This window comes from Talpa occidentalis, unplaced genomic scaffold (genome assembly GCF_014898055.3).
Source record: "Talpa occidentalis isolate TD23 unplaced genomic scaffold, MPIMG_talOcc4v2.1 talOcc4.10, whole genome shotgun sequence".
NCBI lineage: Eukaryota > Metazoa > Chordata > Mammalia > Eulipotyphla > Talpidae > Talpa > Talpa occidentalis.
Genome location: NW_023600993.1, coordinates 12,583,787 through 12,603,159, shown reverse-complemented (window position 1 = coordinate 12,603,159; position 19,373 = coordinate 12,583,787). Strand labels below are relative to the sequence as shown.

Below are 19,373 nucleotides of genomic sequence, written 5' to 3'. Positions count from 1 at the left end.
CCTAAGCTATCTCTTGCTGAATTAATCTACTTTAGGCTACAAGATTTAAATTCCCTAGGCTTTCATGGGAAGTTCTTATTTAGACCTGAGTATTGTTTTGTTTTTTTTTTTAAGATTTATTTTTTTTTATAGAGGCATGTTTTTATTTATTTGTTTTATTTGTTTGTTTGTTTTGTTTATACATGCACTGGGTACAGTCAGAAGCGCAGGAGGGTGAGAGAATTCGCCAGAGCGGGGTGCAGAGCAGGCAGAAGGACCAAAGTACACTGCTGAGGGGAGCAGCGGGTGGCAGGAGAGGTCTGCGCGCCATGTGGGACCCTCCTCCGGTGGCTGGGAGCAGCAGGGGATCGAACCAGCACTGCAGAGTCTGCGGGCAGCCTCGCAACCCAGTGCTCAACCGCTGTGCCACCGGGGAGGCCCGACCTGAGTATTGTTTTTAAAGATTTATTTGTGCATACAAGAGCTGGGGTACAGGCCAGAGGTGTGGGGGAGGGGTGAGGATTCTCCAGAGACAGAGTGGGGAATAGAACAGGCAGACTGACGAAATACACTGCTGAGGGGGGCAGTGGGTAAGACAGGAGAGATCTGCTGTGCCATGTGGGTAGCTCCCTGGCTAGGGATTGAACTCCTTCTGTAGTGGCTACCGATTGCTTCATAGGTTGTGTCTTAACCCCTTCCACCACCAGGGAGGCCCCTAGACCTGAGTATTTTTAGTGTTTTAAAATATATAGCAAAATTTATGATGGCTCATTGTTGACTTCATATGGATCAAAAAGCGTTACTTGTAGATCAGCGAAGTGGAGAATTATGTTTGGAAGAATGATAAAACATTGCAAGAATTAGTAAATGAATGATTTTCTAGTGTTTACAATAACAAATGGTTGTGGAAAAACCATTGTCTTAGGAAATTGGTAGAGAAACAAGATGAGGTGTAACAAACACCTCAAGTGTAAGAGATTGCTTACCCATAGAAAAGGGGGTATGATACAAGCATTTTAATTAATGACACTACAATTTAATCTCACCATAAAGAAATAGAAATAATAGATTTTTTGTTTCTGTAAACACTGTGAGCTCTGTGAATTTGAGTGAATTGTTGGTAAGTTACTATGGAAGTAATTTCTAGCAACGTTTAGGAGAATTTTACTGAAAGTGTTTTAGAGAAAAAAAGACTTTCCGTAGATATTTTCTTATCTATGTAAAATTAATCAGAATTGCAATTAGAGTTCTTGTCTTGAGTAGTCCTTTGTAAAGGTTAACTTTGACTTTTCCTTTAGGTAAGGCTTTGAGAAATACCTGTGAAGTCAGTGAACAAGGCAGTGCAGTGTGGAAGCTGTGAAGGGTCCAGAAGAAATGAAGGTGTTAAAAATTTGTTGGGGTAGGGTTAAAAATTTAAAGGCAGTGGCTTCCCCAGACCTGCATACTAATATTTTTGTTGTGTTTATTTCATAAATATAACTTTCTATGTGTAATACTTTCATCTGTGGGTCAATTAATAGTGGTATTTAACTACAAGAACATTTGGAAAAGACCATAATTTTTTCCTCAAGTGCTAGCACAAATAGTAGTACTTTGAGAAATCACAAGTAAATATATTTATCTTTTAAAATTGTTAACTTTTTTCTTGTTACACTCTGCTTTCTTTATTTATATGATTTATACTTATATTCCTATTCTGTCTGCGCAATGACTTGAGGTGTAGGGGCATAGGTCTTCATAAACGTGTGTGTGATAGAACCATCATCATCAGGATAGTGTTTTACCTGAGGTGTAAAACAAATTCTCATTCTAAAGTCAAATAGAAATACTATCCCAAACTAAATTGTTTATTGATGTAAAAGTAAAAAAAAAAAAAATATTTTCCAATTAATTTTATTGTAAAATACATGTTCATAGCAGCAGCATACACAACAGCCGAAAGAACTCTTGGGAAGCAGCAACCCAAGTATTCATCAGTGGCTGAATGGATAGACAAAATGTGGTACACACATACAGGAGAATATTATTCAGCCTTGAAAAGGAAGGATATTTAATTATTAGTTTGCCCATTCATCCATCCCTGGATACCTGGGTGGTTTCCCAAGTGTTCTTTTGGCCACTGTGTATGCTGATGCTATGAAAATGGGTGTAGAAATAACTACTTGAGTCCCTGTTTTCATTTTTTACGGGCATATCCCAAGAAGTGGAATTGCTGGATCGGATGGTAATTCTGTTGAGTTTTTTAGGAAGCACCATACTGTAATCTCTGTATTAATGGCTGTAATATTTTACATTATCACCAGCAGTGCGCATGACTTTCACTTTCACTGCATCTTTCCTCACCGACATTTATTTTGTTTTCTTGTGTTTTCTGAAATAATACCCATTCTTAAGTTTATGAAACGGTATTTTGTGGTTTTGACTTGTGTTTCCTAGTTAGTGCTGTTGAGCATCTTTCTTGTGCCCATTGCCATTTATATTTATTTAGAGAAATATCTATTCAAATCCTTAGCCCATTTTTAAATCAAGTTTTCTTTTGTTACTGTTTTTGGATTGGATATTAGTCCTTATCGTGTATATGATTTGCAAAAATATTTCTCCCATTCCGTAGATTGCCTTTTCATTTGATTGATAGGATCCTTGCATTCACACAGATTTTAATGGCTAAATCCAGTTTATTTTTCTCTTGTTGGCTGTGCTTTTGGTATCATATCTAAGAAATCATGGCCAGATCTAGTATCACAAAGCTTTACCTGTGCTACGTAGTTCTAGTGTTAGCCCTTGTGTTTTGTCTTTGATCCGTTTTGAGTTTACTTTTGTATGTGATAGGGTCTAGCTTCATTTTTGCATATGGCTTTCCAATTTCCCAGCACCATTTGTTGAAAAGAATTTTTGTTTCCTCAATGAATATGTTTTCTAAAATAATACCCATTCTAAAGTATATGAAATGGTATTTTGTGGTTTTGGAATTCCTTGTTGGAATTATTTGTTAAATTCCTGACCTCTGTTGCAGCCCATTGGTCTCTATGTCTCTCTTTGAGTTCCACACTGTTTCATTTTACTATAGCTTTATGTTAAGTTTTGAAATCCAGAAGTGTGAACTCTCCAAGTGTTGTTCTTTTTCAAGATTATTTTGCCCTTTAAAATTCCATATGAGGGCCTCCCCGGTGGCGCAGCCGTTTAGCGCTGGGCTGTGAAGCTGCCCACACACAGCCTCTGCAGCGCCGGTTTGATCCCCGGCCCACTAGGTGAGGGTCCCACATGGCGCGCAGACCTCTCCTGCCGCCCGCTTCTCCCCTCAGCAGTGTATTTCGTCAGTCTGTCTGTTCTGCTCCCTTCTCTGGCTCTGGTGAATTCTCTCACCCTGCCGCACTTCTGACTGTACCCAGTGCTTGTAAAAATAAATAAATAAATATTTTTTTTAAAAAAAGAGAGAGATCCTTAGGAAAGCATTTAAAAAAATAAAATAAAATAAAATTCCATATGACTTTTAGGATGGATTTTTCGGTTTCTGTAAAAACGTTTTTGAGATTAGATTGAATCTTTGATAATAACTCTAAGTAGGGCCTCCCTGGTGGCGCAAGGGGTTAAGAATCAGCGCTATGAAGCTGTGGGCAGCCACTGCAGCATGTTTGATCCCTGGCCAGGGACCTGACCCACAGGGCGCAGCAGACCTCTCCTGACTTGCCCGCTGCTCACCTCAGCTGTGTACTTCAGTCAATCCGCCTGTTCTGCTCCCCGCTCTGTCTCTAGTGAATCCTCTTCCCCCTCTTGCCTACCCCCACCCCTCACCTCTGGCCTGCATCCCAGCTCTTTTATGCATAAATAAATAAAATAAATCTTTTAAAAAGTAACTGTAATATAGACATTTTAACAATATTACTCTTCCAGCCTGTGGACACAGGATATCTTTACATGCGTTCTGTCTTTAGTTTCTTTCAGCAGTGTTTTGTAGTTTTCAGTGTACAAGCCTTTGGAGCCTCAATTAACTATATTACCAAGTTTTCTTGTTTTTTGTTTCTTTTTTTGGTGCTGTTAGATTCTTGGTTGTTGGTGTAATTTTTAAAAAACCCAGAGTTAGAGAGTAAGCTGTGTTGATTTTCTTGTGTTTGTGTGTGTGTGTGTGGGGGGGGGGGTGTCTTTATGGTTTTCTGCTGAAGTCATGTCTATGAACAGAAATAATTTGGGCCTCCCTGGTGGCGCAGCGGGTTGAGCACCACACTGTGAAGCTGTCTGCAGCCTCTGCAGCCACGGGTTCGATTCCTGGCCGGCCAGGGAGAAACATACATAGCGCGGCAGACCTCTCCTGCCTCACCCGCTGCTCCCCTCAGCAGTGTCTTCGGTCCATCTGCCTGTTCTGCTCCCTGCTCTGTCTCTGGTGAATTCTCTCACCCTCCCTCACCTCTGACTGTACCCCAGTTCTTACCTGGATGGGCATATCTTTTTTTAAAAAAATAATTTTACTTCTTCCGAGTTTAGATACTTTTTATTTCTTGTTTATTAGAGGTAACTGATGGAAATGGTGTCAGATGATTTAAAAATTTGTTTATCTGAATATTTACCATCTTCAGATCTTAAATTCTTCCTGTTATTCTCTGGAAAGCTTTGGGGTTTTTATTTATAAACTGATAGTTTACATTGCAAAAAAACCTTAACTCACAGTTTCTTAGATTGTAACATTTATAACATTTTCTTTTGCGATCTCAGAAGATGCCCGATTACAGATGCAGTTTTCTTCTTGTTCTTGACACTGTGCACACCTTTTGTGTTTGTTCTTGAAAGTAGTTTTTAGCATTTAATTCTTCGTTAGTTTTTTTTTTGTTAAGGATATCTGTATATGATTTGCCTGTAACTGACATTATAGATATATGAAATGTGAAGTCATTAAAACAGACAGGTGGTACATAAGTACACTTTAATCGTGTAGGCCAAATTGTAGATGAGAGCACTGAGACCTGAGGAGAATAAAATTTGTACAAGATTACAGTTATTAGAGCCAGGACTGAACCTTTGTTGTTTTTTCTCTCTCTTTTTTTTTTTTTTTAAGATTTATTTATTTATTTATACAAGCACTGGGTACAGTCAGAAGTGCTGGAGGGTGAGAGAATTCACCAGAGCCAGGAACAGAACAGGCAGACTGACAAAGTACACTGCTGAGGGGAGCAGCGGGCGTGGCAGGAGAGGTCTGTGCGCCATGTGGGACCCTCGCCCAGCGGCTGGGGATTGAACCGGCGCTGCAGAGGCTGCGGGCAGCTTAACTCAGCGCTCAACTGCTGTGCCACCGGGGAGGCCCTTTCTCTCATTCTTTATCTGCCTGCAGTTGCTTTTTAACTATCTTACTGTGCTTTGCACTCAACTTTTATCTATTTTTTGCTACTGGATGCAAAGCATGCTATTTCTAAAATGCAAATATGACTAATCATCTTTGCATAATTTTTTTCTGGTTAATATCTTCCAGATAATATCTATTAAATCGGTTACGTGTGTCATCTGATTTATTCTTTGAACAGTCCTTTGTGGCTAATTATCCTGGTTTTATAGAGGAGGAAGTTGAGACCAGAAACTAATCCCAGGATTGTCTGGTTTCAAAGTTTATGTGCCTAGCCACTGTATTATACTACTTAAAGTATTCAGGATCCCTGTGCTACAGCTCTTACTTGACATTTCAAACTGTGCATTCCTTGAGAGCAGAGATAATGTCCCAGAGCAAGCAGTTTCCTAATACTCAATGTTGTACTTACTAAATGTTGAATACATCTTAGCAGTAAGTGAACAGTACAGGATAGTTGGAATAGCCTATTATGGAATAACATGAATATTATGTCTGAAGGGAAGGATCTTCTGATTCACTTTGCTCATAAAAGGTCAGTCTTGGGTTAAAGTAAAACAGTAAATGGAAATAGAGAAATAAAATCAAGAGAAAGGAATAAAGGTAGTGATTATTCTTGAACGAATTATATTTGGGGTTGCAAATGCCCAAAAGTAGATGACTGGATCAAGAAGATGTGGCATATATACATGATAGAGTATTATTCAGCAATCCAAAAAGATAAACTCATGCCGTTCACAGCAACACGCATGAAACTAGAAGGAATTATGCTCAGTGAAATTAGCTAGAAGGAAAAAGAAAAATAGATGGTTTCACTTATAGCAGGAATATAGGGAAACCAAATAAGACAGTGTAAAAAAATAATAACAGTACAAAACACAACAAAGCAAAAAAGACAATTATAAATCAGACATATTGCAGGGGAGAAGGAGGGAGAGGGATCAAAGGGAGGGAGGAGCACAGGGGACTGAGGTGATGGTACACGAGTGCATTGGTGATGGAAACTATAGGGACTACACCTGAGGGGGTGGGAGAAGCAAATATTGTTTAAAAATGAACAGTGATGTAAAAAATAAAATTCATATAAAAAAATAAAGCTACCACCAGGAAAAAAGAATAAGTAAAAAGAAAAAAATTATATTTGGGGTTGTAAGAACAAATAAATTCTCTAATTTTTGTGTTCAGGCCTTGCGGAGTTTCAAAGAGATGTTGGAAGGTTAGAGACAGGGCAGGTTTACTGCATTTTTTCAGAAGAGAAGAAGTACGATTATAGCTCTTGATGTGGCTTTCAGTGATAGTCTAGAATAAATTATTTAAAGAGTCACTTGTTTGCAGGAGAAGTAAAGCCACTGATCATTAAGAAGTAGCCTGGATTCATTGAGAACACACTAGAATAGCCTAACTTTAATTTTTTTGAATGAAGTCTGCTATATTCCATGGATTGCATGAGCCATAAGGCTTACTCATCACATTTACAGATGGTACGGAGATGGGAGGGATGGTTTATTAACCAGTGTGGCATAGATTTTGCTGTAGTAATAAATCCCAAATCTCAGTGGCTTAAAAATAGATTTAATTATTGCTTCCGTTACATGTCCATTCTCATGATATGTTTGGCGGTCTCGTCACACCACCAAAGTGGGTGTTAGGTCATTCACATAGTCCATATTATACTATTTTTCCTAAAAATGAAGGCTTCCCGAAAAACATAATTTTTCCTTTATTTCTTATTTTTTTTAAAGAGTTATTTATTTGCTTGTTTATTTGTTTATTTATACAAGCACTGGGTACAGTCAGAAGCGCGGGAGGGTGAGAGAATTCACCAGAGTCAGAGCGGGGAGCAGAGCAGCCAGAAGGACCAAAGTACACACTGCTGAGGGGAGATGTGGGCGGCAGGAGAGGTCTGCGCACCATGTGGGACCCTCCTCTGGTGGCCGGGGAGCAGCTGGGGATCGAACCAGTGCTGCAGAGGCCGCGGGCAGCTTTGCAACCCAGTGCTCAACTGCTGCGCCACCGGGGAGACCCCAATTTTTCCTCTACTTCAGAATTAACAGAAAGAAACTTCTTTTCCTTTTTTTTTTTTTAAGCCTGCGCTTTTTTTTTTTTTTAAAGATTTGTTTATTTATACAAGCACTGGGTACAGTCAGCAGCGCGGGAGGGTGAGAGAATTCATCAGAGCCAGAGCGGGGAGCAGAGCAGCCAGAAGGACCAAAGTACACACTGCTGAGGGGAGAAGCGGGCGGCAGGAGAGGTCTGCGCGCCATGCGGGACCCTCCTCCAGTGGCCAGGGAGCAGCCAGGGATCGAACCGGCGCCGCAGAGACTGCGGGCAGCTTCTCAACCCAGCGCTCAACCGCTGCGCCACCAGGGAGGCCCTTCTTTTCCTTTTTTTTACCAAATGTAATTAAAAGTTGAGTGTGGGGCCTCCCTGGTGGTACAAGGGGTTAAGCACCACACTGTGAAGCAATCCACAGCCTCTGCAGCACAAGTTCGATCCCCAGCCTGCCAGGGAGCTACCCACATGGCTCAGCAGACCTCTCTCCTGCCTCCCCCGCTGCTCCCCTCAGCAGTGTATTTCAGTCAGTCTGCCTGTTCTGTTCCCCACTCTGTCTCTGTGAATCCTCTCACTTCTCCACACCTCTGGCCTGTACCCCTGCTCTTGTATAAATAAATAAATAAATAAGTGTTTAAAAAAAAAAAAAAATGTTGAGTGTGGAGTAGCTGAAGGGTGATGACTTTGACATTACAAACTGAAAAAAGAAGTTCTGGTAAGTACACCAGAGGGTAAAGCTCGGGTTCCCTCTCTACCCCCTGTTTGTTTTTTTTTTTTTTTTTTTTTTTTTTTTGTTTTTTTTTTTTGAGTAAAGTATCGGTGTTATTGATAAGGAGTCACCCATGAAAGAAATTAGTGTTCATTTAAAAAATGGGCATTACCACAATGTTAAACAAAAACTATACATACAAATGGCAGCAGGGGCTTAGCATATTTTTGGGTTTGGTAGAGCAGTACTTTTTGTATGGTTTCTTCAGATTTAAGGTTCTTACTGCAGTGCTTTATGATAAGAAGAGTAGTGATCTGGTAACCTCCTGGGTCTGCATTCCCGCCTTAATCAGCTCTGGGTCTGTTTGTGTTGTCATCTTTCTATGCGTTCTCATAAATATGCACACACACATATAAAAGGATACTCTCAGATTCACAGTAACATGTATCAAGACTTTGTGGTTCAGTAGACTTGATTCATCATCAAAATGTTCTTACGTATTTCATAGGTTGTGTCTTAACCCCTTGCTCCACCAGGGAGACCCATTATGTGTCTCTTTGGAATCCTCATGATTTTGCCTATAATTTCTGTTTGGATCCAATGTTAATGATGATATGAGGCCCACTTTTTTTTTTTTTTTTTTAAGATTTATTTATTTATACAAGCACTGGGTACAGTCAGAAGCGCAGGAGGGTGAGAGAATTCACCAGAGCGGGGAACAGAACAGGCAGACTGATGAAACACACGGCTGAGGGGAGCAGCAGGTAGCAGGAGAGATCCGCGCGCCATGTGGGACCCTCGCCCAGTAGCTGGGGATCGAACCGGCACTGCAGAGGCTGTGGGCAGCCTCGCAACCCAGCGCTCAACCACTGCACCATTAGGGGAGGCCCAGAGGCCCACTTTTAAAAAATACTATTTTTTTAATTTTTTTACATCGTTCATTTTTGTACGATATTTGATTTTGCCCCCGGAGGTGTAGTTCCCACAATTTTTCCACCACCACGACACCCTTGAACCACCACCACAGCCCTTTGTGCTCTTCCCTTCCCTCTCCTCCCCCCTCCCCTGCTTTAATAACCTCAGATCTGTGGTTTGTGAGGCCCAATTTTGAGCTGCTGTTATGTCTGTAGAATTATTTTCATGTGACTATTAGAGATAATGAGTTTTACATGTTTATAAGCTGCCAGTTTCCTTGTGATGCACAAATAGTGAAAGTGACAAGTTTTGGTGCTGGTTGACAGGATGTGTCTCTGGTACATTGTGTTAGTCATACCGACATGATAATAGTGCTGTGATTCAGATTTAATAATAGTGCAGAGTTTCTGGATAGAGACTTCTTCTACTTTGATTTATACTAAATAATTTTGTAGAGAGGCAGTCTCAGTTCACTAAAGGATGATGTAACTGAACTTGAATTTCCTAAGGGAACTCCAAAATCAGGCTGATGTTGGGGAACTTTTTCAACAGTATAGGAAACTTACAGATAATGACTAACTTGCATAACTATATGAAGAAAATTTTATCCTAATTCATGTGTATGTAATATAGATCTCTCTCCTTCCTGCTTTATGGTCTTATTGATTAGTTCATGCTGCTGTGGTTACTTGGGTCAATGCAGTAGTTCTCTGACCAGTCTGCCCTTTTCTGTTCTTGCTGCATTTCAGTTCCTCTTCTGCATGGAAGCCGTGTACTAGATGCTTTTTGGGGGGAAAAAAAAAAATTATTTATTTATTTATTTATTTTTTTGCATCATAAATTTTATTCCCAGTGCAGTATAGATTCCTTCCATCCCCAAAATGAATCACCAGCTACCCTGGAGAGATCTAGGAGATTCTCTGTCTCCAGGGAAGGAGTGAGAAAGGCAGGTACCAAAGACAGGGAAGTCTTTGCAGTTCCCAAGCCTACTGATCCCCCCACTTCTCAACAAAGGATTAGTTGCTCCCCATTATTAACCCTCTAAACCACTCACCCCTTAAAAAAAAAAAAAAACCCTCACTCTTAAAAAAACAATAACAAAACACACCACCTCAAGTATGCAGGGGAGGGATTCTGGGCTGGGGCATAGGTTAAAGGTCATCAATGGAAGGGGCTGGCGAAGAGGAATCATCACTGTTTCTGCTGCAGGGCCTCCTTCTTGGCCGCATCCTGGAGCAGCTGTGTGTCACCCTCATCTGCGGGCAGCTGCACACAGCGGACCACTGAGCACCCCGGATGAAGCATTTCTTCACTGATAACCCGTGAGGGTATTTCTTAGGGTTTGTGACACTGATGTCAGTTTGATATTGAGATACTGATCCACAGAATGGAGTGTTCCACAGATGCTCTGGTCATTCTTGAGTTCCACCACCACATCCTTGCCCACAAGGGACTTGAAAAAGGAATAGAAGAGCATGGAGCTCACGCCGTGGGCTGCTGGCCGGATGGGGAAGGCGAGAACCGGGTGCCGGAGGCCGGGTGCCCCGAAGTGCTGCCCCGCGAGTGGAGGGGGGTTGGGGGGGGTGTAGGCACTTGAAAATATTTTTAATTATGTTGAAATTTTCAGACACACAGGATAAGATAAAATACAGCTCAATGGGAACCTTATTACTTACCATCAGGAATAAACCTGTTAATACTTTGCTGTATTCACTTTGTGTCCCCTAAAGAGTAAAATTCTTGTCCTTCCCTAGGGAACCACCTTGAAGTTGGCTTATATTATTCAGGTTTTTACACATATGCAAAGCTTTACATATCATATCCATAACCAATATGTGCTATGTTTTTTATGATTTCTAAACTTTCAAATGGTATACTAAATTTGTCTTTTGTAGCATTGGTTTTAAAATTTTATCCATGTCAGCACACTTTCACTATATCTCATACAAATTAACCAGAGTCTATTCACATGACATACTGAATGCGGTTAGGTAGTTACCAACTTTGAACTATAATAATTAATAATGTATACATCAGCTTTTCTTGTGTATCTCCTTACATATATATCAAAGTTTCTCTGAGGTTGATGTGCCAGAAACAGACTTGCTGAATCAGCATACTCACTTTTACAGTGTCGTTTTTATTTTCTCCAGAGTAGTTGTACCAGTTATATTGCCTCTTTACTCTCAAACTTGTTGATAATTGTTTTAGTATGACTTTAATTTTTACAATCTGAAGGCTGTATGGTAGTTTCCTGTTTTATTTATTTTGAAAGATTTATGTATTCATGCATACAAGAACTGGGGTGCAAGTGCCAGGGTGAGGGGGAGGTGAGAGTATTCACCAGTGAGAATGGGGAGTAGAACAGGCAGATATACTGAAAAGCACTGCTGAGGGGAGTAGTGGGCAGAAGCAGGAGAGGTGCTGCACCGTGTGGGTCAGCTCCCTGGCCAGCTGGGGATTGAAGTCAACTTGTGCTGCAGTGGCTGGCGATTGTGCTGCCTTTAACCCCTGCACCACCAGGGAGGCCCCCAGTAGTTTCTTGTTTTAACTTAAATTTCTGAAATTCCTTGTGAGGTTGAATATATGTTCATGTTTTGAACAGTTGGACTTTTTAAATATGAATTTCCCATTTTTGTGTGTTTCCTTTTCTGTGAGTTGTTTCTGGTTTTTGCCTATTTCTGTAGTGGGTTGTTTTTGTTCTCAATGTTTGTCTTTTTTTTTTTTTAACTTTATGTTTTTTTTTGTTTTTTGGGGTATTTTTTAAGATTTAAAAAAAATTATGCACACAAGTACTGGGGGTGTAGGCCAGAGGTGCGGGAGTGGGGGGGTGAGAGAATTCATCAGATAGTGGGGAGCAGAACAGACAGATTACTCTGCTGAGGGAAGCAGCCAGTGAGACAGGAGAGGTCTGTACCATGCGGGTCACCTCCCTGGTGGTTGGGGAATCGAACTCGTGCTGCAGTGTCTGGCCATAACTTGATAGCGCTGTCTTTAACTCCTTGTACCACCAGGGAGGCCCCTGTTTGTTTGTTTTTTTAATATAGAATTTTTTCAATACTTAAATGTGAATTTTTGTCTTAGGAAATTATGGATTTGAAAGGGTGGTGATGTAGCTCTTTCTAACACTTTTATAGTTTGTTTATTCTTATTAAGGTATATTTTAGAGATAAAGTTTACCCTTTTCAGTATACTGTTACTAGTATTCACTAGTGCTTAAACCATTTAATGACCAAAACAATCAAGATATAGAATACTTCCATTACTCCCCAAAGTTTCCTTGTGGCCTCTTTGTGTTCATTACATAGCTCCTAACTTTTACCTATCTCTTTTATCTCTTTAAGATTTTGGCTTTTGCAGTGTCGTGAAAAACAGTCATTCACTATGGTTCCTTTTTTATTACTGAGTTGTATTCTATTATATGGATTTATTGTAGTTAATATACCCATTCTCTAGTTGAGAGATGTTTGGGTTATTTCCAGGTTTTGGAGATTATGGATAAAGTCAGAATAAATATTAATGTACATATTTTTGTGAACAGTTTTTATTTTATTGAGTTAATACCGAGGAGTCGGTGCATACACTAATTGTATGTTTAACTTTATAAACAACTACAAAATGATTAATATTTTGATTTCCCAGCAGCAATATATAAGGATTATAATAGCTCAACGTTCCTCCCAGACTTTGATATTGTCAGTTTTTTTTTTTTTAAAGTCATTCTACCAAAAGTCATTCTACCAATAGTAAATGTGCAATAGTATCTTACTGTTTTTTATTTGCATTTTCCTGATGTTGATGATGATGATTTTTTTTTTTTGGGGGGGGGTGAAGCATCAAACTGTTTACATCTTTTTGCCCATTCTGAAAGTTGGTCTGTCTACTACTGGGTTATAGGAGTTCTTTATTCTGTGTATGAATATTGTCAGATATGCTGATGTACAAATATATTCTCTCAATCTCTTGTCTATATTTGTCTCCTCTTAATCATGGCTTTCAAAGAGCAGTATTCTTTATTTTGATGACAATATTTTAATCTATGGATTTTACTTTTGATACTATCTAAAAATACTTTGCCTACTCAAAGGTCACAAAGATTTACTGCTATATTTTTGACTAGAAGTTTTACACTTTCAGATTGTATGCTTAAGTCTGTGATCCATTTTGAATTAGTTTTTGTGTGTGATGTTAGGTAGAGGTCTGAGCTACTTTTTTTTTTTTTTTTTTTGATTTAAAAAAAAAACAACAAATGAATTATCCAGTTACTCTGGATCATTTTTGGGAAAGATTATTTTCTTCTCTGTTGCTTTTGTCAAAAATTACTTGACTGTATGTTTTGTTCTATTTCTGGACTCATCAGGTCTTTTTTTCCTTGCATCTGCATGTTTATCCTTCTAGTATCATACTGCCTTGATTCCTATAGCTTCCTAGTACTGGGAATCCTCCAGCTTTATTCTTTTTTGTAAAATTATATTGACCCTTAATTACTTTGCCTTTTCATGTGAATTTTTGAATTTGCTTATTCATTTCTGCAAATATTGTGGAACTTGATTGGAATTGCATTAAATGTATAGATGAGGGACAACTGACATCTCAACAATATTGAGTCTTGGGAGCCTACCTTGTGGCCTAGGAGTTATGTCTCAGTGCTATCACTGATACCGCCTAAGTTAGATAGATCCCTGGCCAGTGAGCAAACCTGCATATGACGCAGCAGACCTCTCCTGTCTCTCCCACTGCTCCCCTTAGCACTGTATTTCAGTAAATCCACCTGTACTGTTCCCCGCTCTGTCTCTGGTGATTCTTCTCATCCTCATATCTGCCCCCCCACCCACCGCCGCCGCCGCCGCCCCCTACACCTCTGGCTGACCCCTAGTTCTTCTATGCAATGAATAAATAATTAAAAAAAAAAAACAATATTGAGTCTTCCAGTCCATGAACATGGCTCTTTCTTTATGTCTTCACTTTCCTTCCTCAATATTTTGTAGTTTTTAACGTACAGATTCTGCACATATTTTGTTAAGTTTATATCTTAGTATTTCATTTTCTTGGGTGTCACTGTAAATAATTCTGCTTTTAAATGTTTGATTTCCGGGCCTCCCCGGTGGCGCAGCAGTTGAGCGCTGGGTTGCGAAGCTGCCCGCAGCCTCTGCAGCGCCAGTTCGATCCCCGGCTGCTCCCCGGCCACCAGAGGAGGGTCCCACATGGCGCGCAGACCTCTGCTGCCGCCTTCTGCTCCCCTCAGCAGTGTACTTCGGTCCTTCTGCCTGCTCTGCTCCCCGCTCTGGCTCTGGTGAATTCTCTCACCCTCTCGCGCTTCTGACTGTACCCAGTGCTTGCATAAATAAATAAATAAATAAATAAATAAATAAATAAATCAATCAATCTTTAAAAAAAAAATAAATAAATGTTTGATTTCCACTTCATTTTTAGTACATAATATTTCTTTACTAAATTTACTTACTAGTTCTGGCAGCTTTTTTTTGAGAATCCATGGGATTTCTTATATAGGCTTTTGTGTTCTCTGCTAATACGCAGCTTTATTCCTTTTCTAAATTGTTTATTTCTTTTCATAGCCCCATGGCCAGGACTTACAGTATGAGATTGAATGGGAATGTGACAGGCCTCCTTCCTTTGTTCCCTATAAAAATCAGACAGTTGTTTCCTAGTTTCTTTAAACACACATTTAAGTGTAGTGATCACAGAGCAAATAATTCTATTTAGTTTTGTTTTCCAGGTAACTCTCCAGTTCTTTTGATATCATTCAAGATCTCACAGCATTTCTTGTGATTTCTATGCATCATATGCATGTTTCTTTCCCTCTTGGAAACACATACCCATGAACTCCTATCAAATCATTGATTGCACTGTTTTGCATTTTTCTTTTTAATTTCTCCCTCATTGGAAGGATGCCTGTTTTGAGGAGTACAAGAAATTGTAACTACCTCAAGGATCTTATGTCATGAATAATTGGTATAAGGATGAACTGTATGAAATTGCTCATGTTAATTAACCTACAAAAATCCGTCTAGTTTGGACAAAAACAGAAAAATAAGAAAATTAAAAACTTTTTGCTTATAAGATACAGTTAACAGTATGAGAAATGTTCATGCATGAGAAATTGTTAATCATTGTTGTATGCAAGGGTAAACGACATAGAACCCTTGCCTCTGAAGGAGATTCTTGCCTTGTATATGGTCGCAATTCTTTCAGACTAAAATTATGTTAAAGAACAAAGAAGATCCCTGGGGAAAAAAGTAGTTAACAGTAGTCACATGTGCTTTATGTTTAATCTCTCAATACATGCACAAATTTAGTCTCTTTGAATCTACTTGTGATCCTAGCTTAATGCTTTTCAGCATTTTAAACTGAATCACTATGGTAGTGATTTCTGTAAATAAGTTACTGAGAAGTTTGAAATAACTTGATCATGTGATAATTTTTTGTAAAAATTACCACTTAATTATTTCACTTACTTAGTATCTTATAAGTTGAATAAGCAGTAGTAATTTAGGGCACCAAACTTTTACTTTTGGAATAACTTCATATTTAAAAAAAAAGTGACTTAAGGCAACCACAGTACCAAAAAATAATTTGCATTTCCTTATACTCATTATTTGTGTAGCTTTTTTTCAATTGTAAATTTTATGTGGAGGGTGTACAGTATTTTTGTATTACATGTATTTGTGTAACATTCAGGCTCTTGAGCTGGTATTTACTATCTCCTAAGTCTGGAAAATTTTATGTGAACTTCATGAAGCCAGAAGCTTTCTCATTTTTACTGCTGTTTTTTTTCTACACTGAACACATAGTAACAAATGATTATTGAATAAGTGTTGTGGTGTTAGGCTAGCTTTATTCAGCTAAAGAAAATGTGTTATTTACTTGATTATATAATTTGTAATACAAATAGAAGTTGTTGACTTGCATATTGCTTGATAAGCATCAAGAGTGTCACATTTCTGTTTTATTACCAATGAACTCTTGGTAAATGCTACAGTTAAGAATAGTGTAAAGTAATAGAACTCCCTTACATTCAGTTAATTCAGGAATTTTCTTATGTTTTGAGCTTGATTATTAACATAATACTAAAATAAAAATTAAAGAGCACATGACTTTGGAAAAACTGTCTTTGTATTAATAATAGAATAAGTAAATATTCATAGGGAATTTATTTTCCTTTGTATTTGCTGCCACCAAATGGCAAATTAATAATACTACTGTTACTTTAATATGATAAAAGTCATACTAAAAATAATGCGCTTTTAATATTTTTGACAAGGTTAACAAATTAATAAGTTTGACAAGAGGCAAAATAACAAATTTTGATAATATGTTTAGACCTGTAGCTAGCTTATTTCCCTAGAACAGGTAGAATGAATTCTAACTTCTAATATACTGGAAAGTCATATTAGCACATACGCAATAACCACTATGACAGAGGTGGTTATAAACTGATCTTTCAGACTGAAAGAAAATACGGTTGAAAGCATTCTCTTACACAGTGAATTTAATTCTGATATTTGTTCTTTCAAGGTCGTTGTACGTGAGAACTATGGCTTCAGAATATTTTAGGCCTAATCTTGTTTTTTTGGGTTTTTTTGTTTGTTTTTTTGAAGACCAATCATTTTACTAAAAATAAATGTTGGGATATAATCCCAGAAATATTATTATATAAAAGTAAAGATATAGAAGCAACTCAAATGTTAGATCTTAGGAAATGGCTAACTACAATAATATGATATTTTTCAATGTAATGTTACATAGTCATTGAATGTGCTACAGAGGAATGTTTAATGTTAGTAAAGGACCACCTACTTTGGTTGGATATCATTAGCACATTGTGGAGATTGAGATGGGGAGAAACTAGTTACTATAAATAGTATGTCTGTGTGTGTCTATACAGCCCAAATTTTCAGAATATATTTTTATAGGTAATAAAAATAATTACTATTGTGTATTTTGGGAGATATTATGGTGACATCTTAAGTTAGAATTTCTGAAATGAACATTTTTAATATACAAAAATTATACAAATTGAATTTATACTTTTATAGTTTATTAAATTAACATATCCCCATACAAAAATGTATAGTTGTTTCATTCTGTTACAGTGAATGCATTTGAATAGTTCTTTTTAAAGAAATTTATGAGAATGTCTCTTTAGTAGGATTTCTAAGACTTAAACCCTACTTTTTGAGTATCTTCCAAGAATTCAGTAACAATTGGCTCATATATTAAGAAAATCTTTTGAAAAATCTATCTTGTTACAGATTAGTTAATAGTCTTCATAAAAGGGTAAAGCTTAGATTCTGAATTTCCATGACTTTTAATATTATCTAATAGCTTAATGTTTTGTTGAGGTACTAGTTATATATTACATAGCCCTTCATTTCTATGGTCAGCATATTCTTGCTTTTGATATCTGTTTTCTGCCACAGGCCTGAGATTGGAATTGAAACAATACAACTACTGCTTCCACCAGAGGAAAATAGTATGGGAATTCCTATTATGGTAGGTTTTTTTCCCGTAGTCTCTGCAGTAATGTAGGCAGCTCTTGTCATTGGTTACTTTATTGCTATTATGCCTTCTTATAGCTTAAATTTAGATGTTATACATAATCTAATGTGAATAAATACGTATCAGCCAAAATACCTTTTTAGGCATTTTTGTTAAGTGTAGTAGATCTCACATTTGTGGATAAACATCCTTAAATTTTCAGTGGTGAGAGCTTAAAATTTTAAGTTGTGTTGAAGCTTAGAAAAATGAATAATAGCTGAATATAATGGTACTACTGTTGGTTTTGTTTTATCCTGAAAAACTAATCATTTTGTGTCATTTTTTATCCTATTTGTCAAGGTGAATGCATCCTTGGTCATGCTTACTCTTACATGTTAAACGTTTGTAATAGACTATCTCAATTATGTGAGTAATTCCTACATGTTTGGTGAAAGTAGTTAAAAAAAAAAAAAAAAACTTACCCCGAAGGCACTAGTGAAGACAATTTGAACTAGTTGCGATATCCTTGCCTTTGTTTGGTAGGCCTCCTTGTATTTGTCAGTTTTCAGTATGTTTGAAATTCAAACATATTGAAGGATTCTGTAAAACAGAAGAAACGATAGCCTAATAGCTAGCCTCTTTTCTGTTTCCAAACTGCAACCTGCTGCACTTTCTGATACTTTGATCACAAAGATTCCGTTTGATTTTAAATACAGAGCAAAGTTGTTTCAAAACAAAAGTTGATTATTACTGGGTTTTGTTATGATTTGTTCTTGGTTAAACTCTTTTTAGATAAAATGATTAGAAAGCTGTTATGTTGGAAGTTGAAAATTTTTATCTGTATTCTTGTTATATTGGAATCAATTATTAGGAAAACATTAGGTTGTGTTCTTGAATTGGAATAAATATAACCACAGTAAAGATTGATACTCTCTTTAGATTTTCTGAATTTTATATGAATTAGCCAAGTGTACATCTTTCCCTGGCCTTTTAGGTAATCAAGTTATCACTTTTAAAAAATACATAGGATGTCTCCATGTATCTTTTGGTTGTTAACCTGGAATGTACTTTGCTGACTGGAATTCCATTGAAAATTCACGCCCTTCCCAAACGTACCTTATTTCTGTTCTTTATAAACTGCTGATTTCCAGCTCAGTAAAAGATTTTAGTGAATCTTGAAATACTCCTAATTCTGTACTCTGTCAAGGATTTAGGTAACGGGCTGTTAAGATAGAAAAAGAAAAAAAAAATGTCAAACGAAAGAGTAAGAGTGATATTTGGCTAGGAAATTGTGACAAATAGTAGATACTATCACTGTCACATGGTCTGTTTATTTTTTCTTTCCTGGTATTCTGTGTTTGAGATCATGTAGAGCCACAAATTTAACTAATTTTGCTGTATTGCTATGTAACTTGTAATTGTCATCTTTTACCACTGGGTGGTGCTTTTGCATTAGTTACTTAGGTATTTACATAGGAATAATTTAAAAAATTAATCATAAGGAAAAATGAAGTTATGGTAGTGATAAAGTTGGTTATACAGATAGGTTAAGTTAAAACTAGTGAAACATAACCATTTGTGACATATAATAGCAATTTAATTATAAAAAAAAGATAAATCCTTGTTTGTGAAATAGATAGTAGCTTTACCTTAATGTATTTTTGAATATTTTTTATCCTCCACTTTAGAGCCAGTTTAGGTGGTTTTATTTTGATGTTTTATTTAGGGTATACTGTGATTTAAATGACACTAACAAAAAGTTTCTTAATTTCTAAAGTTAAAAAATACAGATAACTCAGGCTTTAATATTGTCCTTGATAATCATTTTACCTTTTTCTCCTGTCCAGTATCTGTCAAAGTCCTTTCATTGGAGCTTTTTATTTCACAATA

At 37.4% G+C, this 19,373-nt stretch overlaps 1 protein-coding gene and 1 long non-coding RNA gene across 9 annotated transcripts in view; one reads left to right on the top strand and one right to left on the bottom strand.

The window, feature by feature from the left end:
• The window catches only part of ANKRD28 (ankyrin repeat domain 28), a 130,107-nt gene that overhangs the window by 16,413 nt on the left and 94,321 nt on the right, over positions 1-19,373 (top strand). For 2 of the 8 annotated variants that reach the window (XM_037524675.2, XM_037524671.2), the window contains exon 2: positions 17,426-17,498. The exons of 2 other annotated variants lie outside the window; for them this stretch is intronic. In XM_037524675.2, the coding sequence (XP_037380572.1) occupies positions 17,481-17,498 (18 nt within the window). In that variant the 5' untranslated portion in view covers positions 17,426-17,480. Of the gene's footprint in view, positions 1-1,277; positions 1,360-10,193; positions 10,325-10,477; positions 10,499-17,425; positions 17,499-19,373 lie in introns of those variants that run through there. 4 more of the 8 variants (XM_037524661.1, XM_037524681.1, XM_054690297.1 and 1 more) reach the window with 4 other exon arrangements.
• On the bottom strand, positions 9,446-18,656 carry LOC129145056 (uncharacterized). Its single transcript, XR_008550090.1, has 3 exons — positions 18,600-18,656; positions 17,966-18,083; positions 9,446-9,766 (listed from the first exon to the last, which is right to left on the bottom strand). It is a non-coding gene; the product is annotated as an uncharacterized LOC129145056 (long non-coding RNA).